At 54.7% G+C, this 18,566-nt stretch overlaps 1 protein-coding gene across 6 annotated transcripts; it reads left to right on the top strand.

Annotated features, from left to right (window-relative positions):
• The first annotated feature begins 5,440 nt into the window (after positions 1–5,440).
• On the top strand, positions 5,441–18,449 carry BCL2L11 (BCL2 like 11). Of its 6 annotated transcripts, XM_074817572.1 has the most exons (5): positions 5,441–5,498; positions 5,782–6,148; positions 11,026–11,138; positions 13,498–13,635; positions 13,771–14,755. In XM_074817572.1, the coding sequence occupies exons 2-5, from the start codon at positions 5,791–5,793 to the stop codon at positions 13,852–13,854; spliced, it is 693 nt and encodes a 230-aa protein (XP_074673673.1). In that variant the 5' UTR covers positions 5,441–5,498; positions 5,782–5,790; the 3' UTR covers positions 13,855–14,755. The 6 variants fall into 6 exon arrangements, 4 of the variants coding, with proteins under 4 accessions (XP_074673673.1, XP_074673674.1, XP_074673675.1 ...); XR_012622403.1 differs by lacking the exons at positions 5,441–5,498; positions 13,498–13,635; positions 13,771–14,755 and adding exons at positions 14,765–14,999; positions 15,871–18,449 and having other exon boundaries at positions 5,674–6,148; XR_012622402.1 differs by lacking the exons at positions 5,441–5,498; positions 13,498–13,635; positions 13,771–14,755 and adding exons at positions 14,765–14,999; positions 15,110–18,449 and having other exon boundaries at positions 5,674–6,148.
• Positions 18,450–18,566: the final 117 nt, after the last annotated feature.

The raw sequence follows: 18,566 nt of genomic DNA, 5'->3' as shown, positions 1-18,566 counted from the left end.
CCTGATAAAATTCCCTCCCTCGCAGTGGAGGAAAGCGAATGGCACCAACCACCCTCGGCGTTAGCAAAAGTGTCGGACATCTGTGTTTTTGTAAGGGTGTTTACTGACTCACACAAGGGCTGGATGTCGGAGCAGATGCCAGCACTGTCCTCAGGCTCTGTGCACAAGTCAACGCTTGCACAGTAGCTGGGGGCGAGGTGTTGAAAGGCGAGGTGTTGGCCGGAGAGAAGAATCCCCCCGGTTTTGGGCTGGGGAAGCACTGGGCACCACTCACGGGGCTGCCTGCAGCTGGGGTAGGGGGATGCTGGGTGGGACGGGGGGGTCCGTGTGCCGCCCCTGCACCTGCTGCAGCGGCAAAGCTCAGCCCCAGGGGTGACTGTGCCGGGTCCTTCCTCATGTTTATCCTTCAGCTGGTGCTGCTGCTGCTGCTCAAAGGATGCTCCAGCTCCTGTCCCCACGCCGTGCTGGGGCGCCCCGTGGTGCTCCCCCCACACCACCCCGCTCTGCCACCAGTACCTTTATCCGGAGCCTGGTTCCCCAGCCTGTGGCAGTGCGATGGAGGAGAGGAAAGCAGTGGCACCGCGTGGCCCTGGTCACCTCCCTGCGCTGCCCTGACCAGAAAACCAGCCCCGGCCATGTCCTCCACGCTTCGGCTGCAGAGTCACAGGCAGCTCCCAGCCTGGCCCAGGCTGTCCCAGCACGGCTCCTGACTGGGGGCAGGAGGCTGCACCCCGGGGCTGGCGCGGGTGTGGCGGGTGTCCCCGGCGGGACGCCCGGCAGCGCTCCCCGGCACGGGCGATGGGGCCAGAGGAAGCTGTGGTCGGCAGCTCCCGGCTGCCAGGGCGCGGGTTTGAGTTAGTCACCACAAAATAATATTGTGATTGTTCATGCAAAACATATCGTAAATGAGGCTGCTGGGTTGGGGTGGTTTTGTGTTGGTTTTTTTTCTTTTCTTTTTTTTCTTCCATGGTAAAATTGGGTGCCGCTGGGTGACAGGGATTGCCGGGGCTGCTGGCGCCCTCCTGCCCAGCACCACGCGGGAGCCGGGGCGGCCGCCGCGCACCCACAGCCTCACACCGAGGTGGGGAGCAAGGGCTGTGCACGCGTGCGTGTGTGCACAGTGCAAGGGGTGTGCGGTGGGGGGGGGGGTGCGGTGCAGGGGTGCGTACTGGCGGTGCAGGGAGTGGGTGTGCACGGTGGTGCAAGGAGGGTGCTCTTTAAAAGGTGCAGGAAGGGGTGTGCACAGGGTGGTGCGTGTGCAAGGGGCGGTATACAGGCGTGTGATGTGTGTGTGTGTGCAGAGGAAGCACGGGGAGGTCAGGGGTGTGCACACAGCACACGGTGTGCGTAAGGTGTGTGCAAGTAGCGGGGCAAGTGTGCAACAGGAGTGTAAGGTGTGTGTGTACACAGGGTGTGTATGTAGGGGTGTGCATGTGTGATGGGAGTGAGTGCAGAGTGCAAGGGGGGGTATGAAAAGTGTGAGTGTGCAAGGGGTGTATAAAGATGTGAGTGCACAGGGCCAGGGGAGTAAGTGTGTGAGTGCGGGGTGCAAGGGGGGTGTAAGGGTGTGAGTACAGGGTGCACAGGGGGGTATGTGTGTCAGCAGAGGGTGCAATGGAGGTGTAAGGGTGTGAGCGCAGGGTGCAGGGGGGTGTGTAAGGGTGTCAGTGCAGGGTGCAGGGGGGTGTGTAAGGGTGTGAGTGCAGGGTGCAGGGGGTGTGTAAGAGTGTCAGCGCAGGGTGCAGGGGGGCATGTAAGGGTGTGAGCGCAGGGTGCAGGGGGTGTGTAAGGGTGTGAGCGCAGGGTGCAGGGGGTGTGTAAGGGTGTGAGCGCAGGGTGCAGGGGGTGTGTAAGGGTGTCAGTGCAGGGTGCAGGGGGGTGTGTAAGGGTGTGAGTGCAGGGTGCAGGGGGTGTGTAAGGGTGTCAGTGCAGGGTGCAGGGGGGTGTGTAAGGGTGTGAGCGCAGGGTGCAGGGGGGTGTGTAAGGGTGTCAGTGCAGGGTGCAGGGGGGTGTGTAAGGGTGTGAGCGCAGGGTGCAGGGGGGTGTGTAAGGGTGTGAGTGCAGGGTGCAGGGGGTGTGTAAGGGTGTGAGTGCAGGGTGCAGGGGGGTGTGTAAGGGTGTGAGTGCAGGGTGCAGGGGGTGTGTAAGGGTGTGAGCGCAGGGTGCAGGGGGTGTGTAAGGGTGTGAGCGCAGGGTGCAGGGGGTGTGTAAGGGTGTCAGTGCAGGGTGCAGGGGGTGTGTAAGGGTGTGAGCGCAGGGTGCAGGGGGTGTGTAAGGGTGTCAGTGCAGGGTGCAGGGGGTGTGTAAGGGTGTGAGCGCAGGGTGCAGGGGGTGTGTAAGGGTGTCAGTGCAGGGTGCAGGGGGTGTGTAAGGGTGTGAGCGCAGGGTGCAGGGGGTGTGTAAGGGTGTCAGTGCAGGGTGCAGGGGGTGTGTAAGGGTGTGAGCGCAGGGTGCAGGGGGTGTGTAAGGGTGTCAGTGCAGGGTGCAGGGGGTGTGTAAGGGTGTGAGCGCAGGGTGCAGGGGGTGTGTAAGGGTGTGAGCGCAGGGTGCAGGGGGTGTGTAAGGGTGTCAGTGCAGGGTGCAGGGGGTGTGTAAGGGTGTGAGCGCAGGGTGCAGGGGGTGTGTAAGGGTGTCAGTGCAGGGTGCAGGGGGTGTGTAAGGGTGTGAGCGCAGGGTGCAGGGGGTGTGTAAGGGTGTGAGCGCAGGGTGCAGGGGGTGTGTAAGGGTGTCAGTGCAGGGTGCAGGGGGTGTGTAAGGGTGTGAGCGCAGGGTGCAGGGGGTGTGTAAGGGTGTGAGCGCAGGGTGCAGGGGGTGTGTAAGGGTGTGAGCGCAGGGTGCAGGGGGTGTGTAAGGGTGTGAGCGCAGGGTGCAGGGGGTGTGTAAGGGTGTCAGTGCAGGGTGCAGGGGGTGTGTAAGGGTGTGAGCGCAGGGTGCAGGGGGTGTGTAAGGGTGTCAGTGCAGGGTGCAGGGGGTGTGTAAGGGTGTGAGCGCAGGGTGCAGGGGGTGTGTAAGGGTGTCAGTGCAGGGTGCAGGGGGTGTGTAAGGGTGTGAGCGCAGGGTGCAGGGGGTGTGTAAGGGTGTCAGTGCAGGGTGCAGGGGGTGTGTAAGGGTGTGAGCGCAGGGTGCAGGGGGTGTGTAAGGGTGTGAGCGCAGGGTGCAGGGGGTGTGTAAGGGTGTCAGTGCAGGGTGCAGGGGGTGTGTAAGGGTGTGAGCGCAGGGTGCAGGGGGTGTGTAAGGGTGTGAGCGCAGGGTGCAGGGGGTGTGTAAGGGTGTCAGTGCAGGGTGCAGGGGGTGTGTAAGGGTGTGAGCGCAGGGTGCAGGGGGTGTGTAAGGGTGTGAGCGCAGGGTGCAGGGGGTGTGTAAGGGTGTGAGCGCAGGGTGCAGGGGGTGTGTAAGGGTGTCAGTGCAGGGTGCAGGGGGTGTGTAAGGGTGTGAGCGCAGGGTGCAGGGGGTGTGTAAGGGTGTCAGTGCAGGGTGCAGGGGGTGTGTAAGGGTGTGAGCGCAGGGTGCAGGGGGTGTGTAAGGGTGTGAGCGCAGGGTGCAGGGGGTGTGTAAGGGTGTGAGCGCAGGGTGCAGGGGGTGTGTAAGGGTGTCAGCGCAGGGTGCAGGGGGTGTGTAAGGGTGTCAGCGCAGGGTGCAGGGGGTGTGTAAGGGTGTGAGCGCAGGGTGCAGGGGGTGTGTAAGGGTGTGAGCGCAGGGTGCAGGGGGTGTGTAAGGGTGTGAGCGCAGGGTGCAGGGGGTGTGTAAGGGTGTGAGCGCAGGGTGCAGGGGGTGTGTAAGGGTGTCAGCGCAGGGTGCAGGGGGTGTGTAAGGGTGTGAGCGCAGGGTGCAGGGGGTGTGTAAGGGTGTCAGTGCAGGGTGCAGGGGGTGTGTAAGGGTGTCAGTGCAGGGTGCAGGGGGTGTGTAAGGGTGTCAGTGCAGGGTGCAGGGGGTGTGTAAGGGTGTGAGCGCAGGGTGCAGGGGGTGTGTAAGGGTGTCAGTGCAGGGTGCAGGGGGTGTGTAAGGGTGTGAGCGCAGGGTGCAGGGGGTGTGTAAGGGTGTGAGCGCAGGGTGCAGGGGGTGTGTAAGGGTGTCAGTGCAGGGTGCAGGGGGTGTGTAAGGGTGTGAGCGCAGGGTGCAGGGGGTGTGTAAGGGTGTGAGCGCAGGGTGCAGGGGGTGTGTAAGGGTGTGAGCGCAGGGTGCAGGGGGTGTGTAAGGGTGTGAGCGCAGGGTGCAGGGGGTGTGTAAGGGTGTCAGTGCAGGGTGCAGGGGGTGTGTAAGGGTGTGAGCGCAGGGTGCAGGGGGTGTGTAAGGGTGTCAGTGCAGGGTGCAGGGGGTGTGTAAGGGTGTGAGCGCAGGGTGCAGGGGGTGTGTAAGGGTGTCAGTGCAGGGTGCAGGGGGTGTGTAAGGGTGTGAGCGCAGGGTGCAGGGGGTGTGTAAGGGTGTCAGTGCAGGGTGCAGGGGGTGTGTAAGGGTGTGAGCGCAGGGTGCAGGGGGTGTGTAAGGGTGTGAGCGCAGGGTGCAGGGGGTGTGTAAGGGTGTCAGTGCAGGGTGCAGGGGGTGTGTAAGGGTGTGAGCGCAGGGTGCAGGGGGTGTGTAAGGGTGTGAGCGCAGGGTGCAGGGGGTGTGTAAGGGTGTCAGTGCAGGGTGCAGGGGGTGTGTAAGGGTGTGAGCGCAGGGTGCAGGGGGTGTGTAAGGGTGTGAGCGCAGGGTGCAGGGGGTGTGTAAGGGTGTGAGCGCAGGGTGCAGGGGGTGTGTAAGGGTGTCAGTGCAGGGTGCAGGGGGTGTGTAAGGGTGTGAGCGCAGGGTGCAGGGGGTGTGTAAGGGTGTCAGTGCAGGGTGCAGGGGGTGTGTAAGGGTGTGAGCGCAGGGTGCAGGGGGTGTGTAAGGGTGTGAGCGCAGGGTGCAGGGGGTGTGTAAGGGTGTGAGCGCAGGGTGCAGGGGGTGTGTAAGGGTGTCAGCGCAGGGTGCAGGGGGTGTGTAAGGGTGTCAGCGCAGGGTGCAGGGGGTGTGTAAGGGTGTGAGCGCAGGGTGCAGGGGGTGTGTAAGGGTGTGAGCGCAGGGTGCAGGGGGTGTGTAAGGGTGTGAGCGCAGGGTGCAGGGGGTGTGTAAGGGTGTGAGCGCAGGGTGCAGGGGGTGTGTAAGGGTGTCAGCGCAGGGTGCAGGGGGTGTGTAAGGGTGTGAGCGCAGGGTGCAGGGGGTGTGTAAGGGTGTCAGTGCAGGGTGCAGGGGGTGTGTAAGGGTGTCAGTGCAGGGTGCAGGGGGTGTGTAAGGGTGTCAGTGCAGGGTGCAGGGGGTGTGTAAGGGTGTCAGCGCAGGGTGCACGGGGCTGTGCGGGGGTGACTCGCGGCGCGTGTGCAAGGGGCGGGGCACGGGGGCGGTGCGCGCCGGGCGGGGCGGGGCGGGGGCGGGGCGGGGCGGGGCGCGCGGCGCGGTAAACACGGGGCGGGGTCAGCGCCGGGGCCGCCGCGCACACCGCGGCCGGGCAGCCCCGCTCCGCCGCAGCTGGCGGGGACACCGTGAGCGGGGCCGGGGGGGAGCGGGGAGGAGGAGGAGGAGGAGGAGGAGGAGGGGAGGGGAGGGGAGCAGGGGAGGGGGTGCCGCGCGGAGCGGCGGGGGGTGGGCGGCGGCGGCGGGCCGCGGGGGCGGTGTGGCGCGGCGCGGAGCTGCCGCCTCAGCACTTTCGGCAGAACAATGGGGCCGGGCGGGGGGGCGGGAGGGGCCGGGCCGGGGCTGGCGGCGGCGCTGCTCCCCGGCGCCTCACGCCGCTCCCGGCCTCACGGCGCTCCGCTCCGCCCGCAGGCAGCCCCGATGGCCAAGCAACCCCCGGAGGTGAAGGCGCAACGCGGCGGCGAGGGCGGGCGGCTGCCGGCGGCGGAGGGGCCGGGCCCGGCCGCGCAGCTGCGCCCCGGCGCTCCCGCTGCCCTGCCCGGCTCCGCCGCCGCCACGGCGGGGCCTCCGCCGCGGGGCCCGCCCGCCAGCCCCGGCCCCTTCGCCACCCGCTCGCCCCTCTTCATCTTCGTGCGGAGGTCGCCGCTGCTGTCGCGCTCCTCCAGCGGGTATTTCTCCTTCGACGCCGAGCGCAGCCCCGCGCCCCTCAGCTGCGACAAGGCCACGCAGACCCCCAGCCCGCCCTGCCAGGCCCTCAGCCACTGCCTCAGCGCCATGGGTAAGGTGTTCGGCCCGGGGGGACACGCGGGGCTGGGGGGGCAGTGCCCGGCGGAGCGCGCAAAACCAGCCCGCTGGGCTCCCCTCGTCACCCCCCCGCCTGGCAGCAGCACCTTCCACTCCTCACCGGCCTTGGTTTTCCCCCTTAAAAGGTACAAAACGCAGCTTTTCGCAGCGATGCGCCGTGCCGCCGCGCACCTGCAGCAACACCTCCTGCATCCCACTGTTGTTTATTCGGGATGCTGGCTGTGGTTGAGCACCCTGTTGCTGTGCTGGAGCGGCACCCAGCTGCACCCTCCCCTGCCCCCGAGCCCCCGCCCTACCTGCGGGACGGTTACAAAAGTCCCCCCGGGGCCCTTGAGCCCCTGCCAGGGCAAGCTGGGGGGCTAGCGGCAGAGAACCCGGCCAGTTCGGAGCTGGACGCTCGCCCAGGCAGCCAAGGGGGTGGGATTTTTGCAAGCTGGCTGGGCCCGCCAGGCAAACGTGCTGCGGGGGAACACCCACTCATCCAGCACTTTTTTTTTAATCATTATTTTTATTCTTTTCCGGGATGGGTCAGTCCCTCAGTCCCTGCCTGGGGAGGAGGGGACAAAGTTGTTTAATCCTGCTTCCTAGTCAGGGCTTGCTTCTCACAAGGCTTTATGCACTGCTTTTCGCCAGTTTTATGTGCTGCTGCGAGGTGAGTGAATTCTCACTCGGTTTTTACTCCTGTTTCTTTCTCAACGAGCCACATGGTGTCATAGGTGCTAGGGTCGTACAACTCCCTTCACTTGTTTTGGCGAAACCCAGAACTGGTGCGTGAAAGCAGCATGGTAGCAGGCGGGCATGTGTTTACATGTGGCTTACCAGGTAAGGCTGGGTTAAAGCCTCTAGTGGTGGGGAAAACATGCCTGCCGGAGCTGCTCACTTTTCCCCTGTCGCGATTAATTCCTCTTAATTGGAGGAAACCTTTTAACTTCTGCCAGGGGGAAGGTGGGAGTGAGGCAAGTACCGTGTCAGTAGCACTCCTCGGGGGATAACAAACACCAACTCCAAGCTTTACATGATCAAAACATCTTTTTTTTTTTTTTTTCCTTCCCTCTCCCTGGTTAATGGCTGTGGTTACAGCTGCAGAGGGCTTACTGTAATATGCCCTTAGGAAAGATTTTCTGACATTATTGCAGTAATTACAGTTTAATGCAAGTTTCACAACCTTGCGTAGCGCAAACACACGTGGCACAGCCGGGCAAGGATGCTGGAGTTCCTCAGCAGGGAGAGCCTCAGCCGATGTTTTAGCAGCGAGTGACTTTTTTTTTTTTTTTTTTTGGTGCTCCAGGAAGAAATTTAAGTTTTCCCTGTTTTTTTTCTGTGCTCCTGCTTTTTCATTGCCATAAGAAAGCTGTTGAAATGCTGGTTTTACTGGAGCCTTTGTTCTGTTATTGTTGCTAGGGGCATCATCCTAAACAACTATAAGCAAATGGAAAATACTTGAGCTATTTAAATGGGACCCTTGGCTACTCTCAAACACGACTAAGCTGGGAGTGTGGAGCCGTGGATCTGTTTTATCCCCAGTCAGGGACTCCAACTCCCGAGCCGTGACTTACCGTACAGCTTGCATTGAGAAGGGGCTGTGGGTTTTCCCTGTGCACCTTTCCCTTGGTCCCCTTGCCTTGGCAGTGTCCTGACAGATGCATGCCATTAAGTTTTCCACATCTAAACAGGTCAATTCCTCTGCAAGGAAGCAAAGGGTATAATTTCTTACTGTGCTTTTATGTATTTTTATCTGTTGTAAGGCACTGGTTGTAGACTGAGAGATGCTTATGCTTCCTGGAGAAGCCCTCCAAGTGGCCTTTAATAATAATAATTATAATAATAATAAACAGGCATTTCCTGTAAGCAAGAGCAGTTTGTGTGTGATAGGTGCTCTCAGTCTCTCCCGTGGGCAGCAGTGGACTGTTTCCAGGGCTGGTGGAGCAAAGAAAGCTCATGCTCTGCCCTGAAGCTGCCTCTTCTAAATCTCATAAAACCTTCCCCAAAATTTTCAGTGATGATGGCCCAGATAATAATTAAGCGCTGAAAGTGCCCCTGCCAGACAAAAAAGGTGGAGGCAGCCGTGGGGAATTATGGGATGTGTGCGGGTGTGTGAGCGAGCGCTAGTTGCTGGAGGAAGAGTTGTTCCTAGCATGGGAGGTGGTGGGCAGTGATGCTTTGGGCTGTCTTGCTTCTCTGACAGCGCAAGGGGGTACAGCCAGCTGCCTCCAAAGCCATTTTTTGGGGAAATGAGATGAAAGCAGCAAGGAGATGTTCTTGGATGGGAGGTGGGAAGGGTTGCAGTGCTGGCATATCTGGGATGATGCTTTTGGGGGATGAGTAGGAGAGGAGCAGGGATGAGTTTATTTGGCTGGGCTAGGGAAGAAGCGGAGGAAAAAGATGACCCTGCTTTTTGCAGAAGAGGTGCTGGTGGCCCTGTCAGGCTCGCTCACCATAAAGTCACCCGAGACAAGACACCCACCCTTTGGTAGGGTTCTGTGAATCTTATACTGATGTTTCAGGTCTTGAGCTCTTACCAGGAGCTGATGATTTCATCGGGCTTTTTGTTCAAAGAGCAGCTCTGTCTAAAAGCACAGAAGTGCAGGGTTTGCACGTGGGTTTTTGGGATAAATTTGGAGCAGGTGCGGGCAAGTGTTCTGTAAATGGGTTTTCCCTGTGCTGTTTTGGTGCCAGTGTGTTTTCCTGTGCTGCAGAAGAGGGGAGCGAAGCAGCATGAACCTCTCCTTACCTGCAAAGGAGATCCTCCAGGTGTAATAGGTGAATTTAAGGGGGAAACCTTGAGCCAAGAAGCTGGCAGTGTTTCTGTTGCTCTCGTTACGGAGCTGCTGCTGTTTTCTCCCTGAGCTTTGCGTGCCATTCATCTGAAACCTCTTTCCAAGGAGGTTTCTCCAGGGGAGTTTGGATGACCAAACCCAGAAGGTGGAGGTGCAGTTTGGGGCTGTGGTTTTGTTTTTTCTTCTGGGCAGAGACCACAGCAGTGCTGTTCCAGACCCTGGCTGGAGCATCCCATGGGCTAGAGTGAGATGCAGATGTCCCAGGGGTGCTGGTGGCCTCTTGGTTTGTTCCTGTCCCCACAGCAGCCGTCTCACCATCAGTGGTGGGCACTGGCTCACTGTGTGACTGGGGGCCCCCCAAAAGCACCTCTGACTGGTTTTGGGACCAGTTATGACTGGACCCTTTTGATGCTGCTGTTTGGCAGCACCACAGAAAGTCCTTTCTGAAAACCTCAGCCCGATTTCACTCTCAGCCACCAACCCCAGCCTTCATCTCTCAAGCAGATGAGCTCTTGGGTGCAATGCTGGGGAAGGGGGAAAGGATGAAGAAGGGGGAAAGGATGGAGAGGGAGCAATACCTCTCCCCCATGCAGTTTTCCCTGCATCCCCAGGTCTCCTTGCATCTTTTTGTCCCATGTCCCTTTTTTTGCCTAGCTTAGCTCTTGCTGGGAAAGGCAGCTTGGGGCTGGCTCTGGTGACAGTGGTGGGATTTTGGATTGTTGCCATGTCCTGGCCAAAATCCTGTTTGTGTTGCCGGGGTGGAGTATCGCAAGGGCTGTGCCGTGTTTCATTCACCAGTGAGGAAAATAAATATGCCAGGGCCATCCCCGGGCAGGCGGCGAGTACTACTCCTGCACTACTACAGTGTGAAAACAAAACAGATCCCTGAGCCAAGGAGTGCTAGTTTGGCTTGGAAATACATTTTCCAGTCAGGTTGGAGCCAGGCTTTTATTTAAATTTTTTTAATTTTTTTTTTTACTGTCCCACTAATCCTTTGAATATTTTGAGATTGGAAGCTATTTCTATTCCCTTGTGATTCCTTCTAAGCTGTCGTGCCAAAACGCTCTGTTTTGTTTTGTGCAGTGGGCTTTTTTGGGTTGTGTGTGGTGGTTTTATTTTTTTGTTTGTTTGTTGGTTTGTTGGGTTGTGGGTTTTTTTTTTTTCCTTAAGGCTGTGATTCTTGCTTGATCCTGCACTTGGGTTTGCGGGAGTGGGAAGAGGTGGTGCAGGTACCATATGGGGTCCTGGGTCACAGGCTGCTCCTTTCTCCCCTGGTTATTTGAGGGATTGCACAGTGGCTTTATCACGTGTCTAATAACTTCTTAAAATGGAGACTGAAATAGCTATGTATAGTACAATATAACTGATGCATTAGCTCTCTTTTTCCTCTTATAAGCCAGCACTGGTTTGCATTGGGTTTATTTTCTGCTAAAGTGCAGGAAGATGGTGTTTGAGATGCGAGCATCCCGGTTCCCTCCTGCGGACGGAAAGTCCTTCAGTTTGCTGGAAGCTTGGTTTGTCGGTGCACAAATCCAATTGTGGCTTTCTTCTTAGTATGACAAAACCAATCGTTTTTCTTTGCTTGTTGGGCACTTCAGAACTGTTTGAGGAAGAAATGTGAGAATTTGATTAAACTATCCAGACAGAGGTTTTTTGAGGTTAGAGAAGGAGTTGCGGCTGTGTCTGCAAGAAAAGATTATTTAGAAAGAGGAGGAGAAGCATGTTTTGCTAGGGAAAGAAGTTGGAGAGTGGCATCTTGGCTTTCCTCACTACTTAAGAGGGGACCAAAGCTTGGATATGGCAGAGAAGGGAAGCCTATAATAAAAAAGGAGAAGAAAAACCTGTCCTGTGATGCACATCTTACACGACAAGTCCCATTTGTGCTGCATACCATGTGCAGGCCCTAGCAGCCTGGCACCTGCACAACTCTTAGGAACTGTATTTTAAAAAATTTAAAAGTAGTAATAATAAAAAAAAAAAATAGTAGCAGTCCATTGACTCTTGCCAAGTTTAATGGAGTATTTTTTTTGTTGTTGTTCCTCTGTTTCAACTGCCCTGGTTTTGTTCCGTGCAGCTTCCCGGTGGCAGTCTCACTCGCTAGCAGAAGACGTACAGCCCGAAATCTGGATTGCACAGGAGCTGCGGCGCATCGGAGATGAGTTCAATGCCTCCTATTGTCCAAGAAGGGTAACTTTCATCTTTTTACTTTCCATTTCTTTACATATGGCCTCTAAAAGGGAAAAGCTTAATCATCTCTGGAAACTAGTTCTGCGGTGAATGTTTCATTCACTCAAATGTAGAAAAGGATGCGCGGGTGGCTGTGTTCTCCTGGACGCAGGGGCCTGCTGCCTGCGCCAGCGAGTCACCTGCTGCTGCAGCGTCATTAAATCAATTAAAAATAACCTTTAAATTGGGACTTGAAGCTTTCGGGTACGAAGTTCGTAGTATCTTCCATAACACCCAGGGCCAGTGAGAAGTGTATTGCTGGATGGGGGCTGGACCTGGCAGTAATGAGGAAGAAACTTCTAGAAGTTAAGAGGCAGGGAACCTTTGGGTGTCGTGGGGTATTTTTGGGGTGGCGTTGGGAAGAGGTGTTCTCGAAGTAGTCCCTGGCAGTGGTTGAGTGCCAGCACCAGCATTGAAACGGGTGAGGAGCGAATGCAGCTGGCTTCTGGGCCTGGCCCCCAAATCCCTGCTGCTGAGGATCGCGTGCGTGGAAGTGTAGTTGCAAGTAAGAAACAGGGATGGTCTTCGTCTGATAACTTTATTTTTCTTACAAAGAATCTGCCAGAGCTGTTTTGAAACATGTATATTTATAAGACTGTAAACTCTCTCACCTTCAAGTGTTGCAACAAAAATAGGTGGCACTAATGCAAACAAAAAAACCCAAACCCTAAAACAACCCGAGAACAGACCAACCCCGAGAGATGAAGTAACAGTAGTTTTCAGAAGAGCGTCATTAGCCAGTAACTTGCCTGACTAACGTTATTGACAGCTGCATGTTTGTGCATGTGGTTTCTGATCCCTCAACTCGCCCTTGTGCTTGTCTGTGGGAAGAAGACTCAGAAGCACGTTAGGTAGCAGCGTTGGTGATGAAATGCTGACTGCCCGGATCTTTATCCGTCCTCCCCAGCTCATGAGTCACTCCTGCAGCGTGCTTTGTCGCTGCTCCCAGGGTCTGTGTGGTGGATGCCTGTAGGCAGGGGCTCACCCCCAAAACAGTTGCCAGGCTGCCGTGGTCCGGCTCCTTCCGCACGGCCTCTCTGCGTCACCTTCCTGGAGACTTCTCCATCAGCTCCATTTTCTTTCCAAATGCTCTGGCTTTCCTGACGTGCAACAAACTGGAGATAAGCAGTGTTTTATCCAGAATCTGGAACACGCATCTTCCGACCTCCCCCATCCAGGCTGATGCCTCGTGATGTGAAATACCTGCTTTTTTTTTTTGTATAAAGGACATCTTTTCAATGAAAGGTGGGGACTAAGCCAATCCTACTGGCATTCAGAAAGCAGAAGGTGCCTGGTAATGGTGAGCTGATCCAGAAGGGCTGGCAGAAGTGTGGAGTGCCATGCCGTCCCTTCTCCTCGCTGGGTCCTGGAGCACTGCCTTAAATTTGGAGTGCAGGCAGGCCCTTTGAGCGCCTTCTGGGAAGAGGTTTGTGATGAGAAGGGATGTCCTCCCTGCATGATCTCCCAGGGATCGGCTCCCTCAGCGCTGCCCCGTGTGGAACCTTGCACACTGGAAATGTGCGCTGGGCACGTCACGCCACCCAGTACAAAACTGTGGTGTGTAAGAGGATGTAAATTTAACAGGGGGATGAGGAGGGGTTTCTGTGCAGGTCCAAGGCGGGGGGTGTGAGGCCAGCAGCAGGATGGGGCACAGGTGCCCTGTCACAGAGCATCACACAGGTTTGCACGAGGCGGTTCCCAGCGCTGCAGCTGAGCTTCCAACCTGCTGCCCCGGGAAGAGAACCAAAATGCAGAGGACCATGTCCTGCTTGCTAGATGACACAAGCAGAGGCTGTCATGCATGACCCTAAAAACACTTTGTACCTGGCTTAATTAGTATCTGACAAATTCTCACTTGTCGTGCCCAGAAAGGAGGAGGCTTCAGAGCATTTAAGCAATTGCTGTAGAGTTACTGTCCCTGATGTGCTTGGTTGTTGCTTTGTGGAAAGGTGTCTTTTCCTTCTGGAAGTAGTCTGGCTTCTCTGGGGAAAGGGTGGCTCTGCTGAGCTGGAGCCCTTCGGCTGGAGGGGTAGGTAGGATGCCTTCCCGGCACGCCTGGCTCTGCCACTTGCTGGGGTTTGCCCTTTAAGCCTGAGGTTAGAAATGGGGAACTAAGAGCCCTGCCAAAATGGCACTTGCTGGGCAGGTCGGAGCTGTCAGACGGGTCAGGGCCACCAGTTCCCTATCACGTTCCCCATCAGTACACCCTACACGTCACCCCCCCCTGCCCCCCCCCCCCCCCCCCCCCCCGGGACCATCTCTTGGGCAAGACAACTGGGAATCTGCCAACTCGCCATCCAGCCCCTCTTTGCCCTGACAGAGCTCATGGAGGTGGCCACGGGACCCTCTGGCTGCGGAGACCAGCTCCACGCCGAGGCTTTTGCTGGCAGAGGGTGAATCGCTTGGCTGCTGTCGTGTGCCTCAAGCTTGGCTGCCCACACCTGAGCTGCCTGCAGAGGTGGAAAATGTCTTTTTTCAACTCCATAATTATTTTTTTTATACCACTTTAATAAAGAAAACCTAATTTTGGCATTTCGCTTGCATCCTTCACTAAGCCTGCTGGGGGTTTTTTGTTTGTTTTTTTTCCTTGCAGTCTCCCACGTTGGAGGTCAGGCAGTGTGGTGGACTTAGCGTCGTGCTGGTGGTGGGCAGCTCCCAAGTGGGTAAATCCCACTGATGTGGGGACCCGATGGCCTGGGGTGCAGGGATGCCCCGGGGTGGGAGGTGTGCTTGGTCTGGGTACCGGCTGGAGGAGCATCGTCTCTCCATGACGACAGCTGCCTGCTGCAGGACTGCCTGCATTATGCCCCTGTAGTGGGGAAAGCAGTTTGCATATTGGTGTAAACAGTGTAATTTCTCTTTCTGGGGCATGCACAGGCATGATTTTACTGCACTAAATATAGCCCGAATAGGATTGCTTTGGGACTGTATAGAGAGGGAGAGGGGGCACCTCTGGGCTGCTCTTTCACCGTAGAAAAAAGGCTTAAAAATAAATTCTCCTTTTGTCCGTTTTTCTTTTCGTTGTACGCTGTTGTGATCCCTTGCTCCGGGGAGGAGTGTGTTGCTGCCGTGTCCGGCTTGCCATGTTTTGTGAATGAGGTGATGGTTGTGCCTGGAGCACAATCTGTGCACCGCAGGCAGGGACCTGCCTGTGCAGAGACCGATGCTGCTCTCCCCGCTGAGGGATTTTTATTTTGTATTTTTTTTCCTGTCAGCCTTTCCACACCAGTTTTTAAACCCCCTTGTGCTGCTCCTTTGCCACATTTCAAACCCCGCGGCAGCATCACGCACGTCGTGTGCCCACATGCAGGGACTTGCAGGTGACATCCCTGCTGAGCGGTGCTGTGGCGGCCGCCTCCAAGGCAAATGTGGCTGGGAGGGGGTGGCTTCAACCCTTTGTAGAGCTTTTTATTGAAGGAAAACATGAAAGGTTGTGGGGTTTATTTTCATTCTTCGTAAAATGCTTGATTTCACACCTCTGAAATCTGTGTGGCACCACACAAGATGTCTGTAGCACAGGGGCTTTGCGCTGGAAATTCAAGTCACTGTCTTGTTTGTATTTTTTTTTTTCTCCTGTTTTGTTTTAGGGTTTCTTGGATAACCAGGCGGGAAACCCCCAGATCATCATTTTGCGCCTCCTGCGTTACATCATCCGCCTCATCTGGAGGATGCAGTGAGTGCCGGGCACATCCTGAGGCACTGGGACTTGTTTACTCGTTGGGAAAGCCCAGGGAGGACAGACAGACGGACGGATGCGGGGGTCCCTGCACCACCTGGCTCCCACCCTGCCTCTCCCCCAGGATGCGCAGCGGGGGCCGTCAGGTGAGGGTGGACATCCCACGCTGACCTACTGGGACTCTCCAATGCAGGATTTCGTCCGAGAGTGGTGTTTACTGTGTTTCTCTCAACTCTATTTTTTATTTTTCCGAAAGAGTCTCAGAGAATATCTTCAAACGGCAATGGAGCAATTGTTTTTTTTTTTGTCATCGTTTCTGGAAACCTGTCAGCTCATCTGGGATAAGCCCTGCAGCGGGGAAAAGGAAAGCCTGAGCCAGCTGATGGGCAGAGCCGCCTTAGTTTGCCTTGCAGACCTTCTCGCAGAGACTCGCAGAGCCCTCCCCTGTCCCTTTGCGTCCTGGGCAGTTGCCCCACAGAAAGGATGGCGATGGTGGAAGAAGGGTAGAGGGATTTAAATCAGCACTTCTTTTACCTGTAAATACCTAACGCTACCCCAAATCCACCTTCATTTGCATCATGCAAATAGCCTATTTCCTGCTGACTGATTTTTTTTTTTTACTTTTTTTTTTTTTTTTTACACTCTGAATATCAAGACTTAGCTGTCAGACTCCCAGGGTCCAAGATATCACAACCAACCAAACAAACAAAAAAACAATCCACCAGGTTGCCTTTTTTTAGAAATTCTTTCTATAAAATGTGTGGAAATGCTTATGTATTGTATAATATAATATAATGTTGGTGACTGAATAATTCAGCAATAAAATGTTCTTGGTGGCAGAAACAGTTCCCAGCACACTGCAGCTTTCCACCTGGAGGTGACAGCTCCTGCTGCGTAACTTCAGGAACTGTTTTAAGTCATCGCTTGTACCTTGCTGTTGAACCCCGGAGGGTTTTTTAAGGCGCTGGATTTTTATTTTTTTTTTTTCCTCCTGGGATCTTCTCTGTCTTGGGACAGGACAGCCTGGAGCAGGGGGATGAGTGGGACAGAACCAGCGGCATGAAGACCCCAGATGCTGGAGCACAGGGATACAGCTGGAGGAGGCACTGAAGGATGCTGATCTGGTATGGATCCACCCGGGGACTTGCCATGTGGGGTCTGCTCCCCATTGACTGCCACATCTCCTCCCAAACTGCCCTCCTGCCCCCAGGAAGACCCAACCGGGTGCTTGATGCCGTCCCAGGGCATCTCCCCTTCCACCTGGAGACCCTGCAGCCTTGCTGGAGGAGCCCCGAGGGCTTGTTGGAAGAAGCAGGTCTGTTGCCTCGGGGCCCTCCGTTGTCTCCGGTTTGCTTCGGGGAGGGGAGGAGGGGTGGCTCCTCCTTGTGCCACCCCTGTATCTATGCACAGACATACCCCTTTCTGCCTCTGGAGCTGCCCCTTCTCTCTGGCTGGTGCAGGTGGTCCTCAAACCCACTTCCAAACGCCGCGGTTTTATTTCTGGTTTCACCAGCACCATAGGGAGAAAAAAAAAAAAACAAAAAACACCAAAAAACCAACCAAGCCCACAATAGCGGTTTTTCCTGCAATATGCATGCAGGGGGAAGCTGTTGAGTGCCATGTATGATTATTAGTGTTTTTAATGATGGACAAACTGTACAATCTGACCTCTATGCACTGGCTGCCTGTGCCTGTCAGGCAGGCAGAGAGCCGTGGTGTTGGTGCGGGCCTGCATGCCTCCAATTGCACTCCTCTGGAGGATTACAGAGCAATTTTTAATTTTTATTTTAAATATTTTTTTTAATCTGTTTTTGGACCTGCAAGATGAGCATGAGTTGCAGGACTTGGCCTCAGCTGCAGGAGCCAGGGATGTTTTAGAAAGGGTATTTTGGAGAGAGTATGGGGGGAACCTTTGCACTGGTAGAAAGTGAGCAGTTAAAATACCTGGTGAGCTTGGCCAGGGCAGGTTCCTGCTTCTTGTCCCCTTGGTTTCAGCTCACAGTAGCTGTGCTGCCCCCGCCGTGCTTGAGCCATCACTTTTTCCTGTAAGGTTTATACAGAAAACCCAGCAGGGAGGCTGCCGCCGCAGATTTCCCGTGAGAACCTACATGGAATTGCATGGCTGTTGGTAAATTAAAAACGAAAATATATAAAATTTGGCAGTAGAGGGGGAAACCAAATGAGCTTTTTTTTTCCCCAGCTGAGTTTCATCCACCGTCGGTGGATAAAATGGTACTTTAAGATCTCACAACCTTACAGCATCCCGGCACCACACCGCCCAGAATGTGTCCCTTGGAGTACACCAAAGAAATGTCAAGCACTTTACCCCGTCCTCCCTGCCGGGCGCCCCAGCCAATGATGGAGACAAAAATTATACTAATTTTAAGGGAAAAAAATCAAGGTAGTGGCACCGTCTGCCCGGGACTTCTCCACAGGAGGTGTTTCTGGCCAAAAGGTAGTCATAGGAAAACTAGCGGAATGTGACAAGCCCCCAAAAAAACAGGTTTCACCCCCCATAGAGTTGTAAGGTTTAGGGAAAAAAAACCCAAAAGTCTCTAAACTGAAGAATGATGTTTTTAAATAGTGATTATGCTCATTTTAGCTGTGTTGGCTGACTGCTCTGGGTCATTTTAAGCGTAACCTGTGGTGTCTGTTCTGCCAAAAGGATGCAATGAAGAGTTTTCCTTGGTTGCAGGGAAACCAGATTTATTCCTGGGCGATCTCACATAATGTGTTAATGCTTCTCCTCTTTTCCATAACTGTAAATACCTGAATATTTATTAGGGTAGTGCACCATATTATTTTCATCATCTGAGCCAAATATCTGTGTGCAATGTATTTCCTTTCCTTTCTGTCATGTAAGTTTTGTACAGCTTATAACTAAGTAAAAAAAAAAAAAATTACTTTTTTTCTAAACTTTTTTAGAGTTTAACTTGGTAAATACTGTAGATTCTTTTTTTCCTCCCGTGTAATTAATGCACTCTACTGTTCCATAATGCTGTAACTTGTAGAAATGTATATTTATTTTCTGCTTATTTAAGTTCCTGTAAAGATTTTGTTTCTCCTTCTCTCCTCCCTGCCCCTGCAATAAGTGATGGATCACCTTCCAAAGCACTGTGTTCTCCTGGCAGTGTAGCCAACATGGTTTGGATAATGAGATTTATTATTATTTTTTCTCAAAGTGCCTAAGTCCCAATTCCCAGTAGTGATTTAGGCACATCAAAGACTTAAGCATTATTGAAATTCGGTGGGAATTTGGCTTCTACATCCCTGTGATTTTTTTGCCACCCTTCTCTTAAAGCCACACTTCATCTCAGCCACTTTCCCTGGACCAGCTGTAACATCAGGTACCACTCCAGCTCACACAGATGTGCTGATGAATCACTAACTCATTTCACAGGACCCAGCATATGTAGCATTTTTACTGCAATTTCCCTGGCTTGTGTTTTGCACTGATGAATTTTGGACAGGGTAATTGCTACTTTACTTGTGCAATACTGCTGTAAATAATTGCAGATCTTTTTTTTTTTTTTTTTAAGATGCAATCTTTTATGTTCTTAATATGAGTTTTATATGAATAAAAACTTTCAACTATTTGTCATGAGTGCTGTTTTCTTTGGGGGCCTGAGGAGCACCTGAGGAAGGGCTGGGGCAGGGATATTTGCTGCTTTATTCCCTGTTCTCCTGGTTTGTCACCTGTTCTCCCCCAGATC

This window comes from Strix aluco, chromosome 3 (assembly GCF_031877795.1).
Source record: "Strix aluco isolate bStrAlu1 chromosome 3, bStrAlu1.hap1, whole genome shotgun sequence".
Classification (NCBI taxonomy): domain Eukaryota; kingdom Metazoa; phylum Chordata; class Aves; order Strigiformes; family Strigidae; genus Strix; species Strix aluco.
The sequence above is the reverse complement of the archived record's forward strand: the minus strand, read 5'-3'. Positions and strand labels throughout refer to the sequence as shown.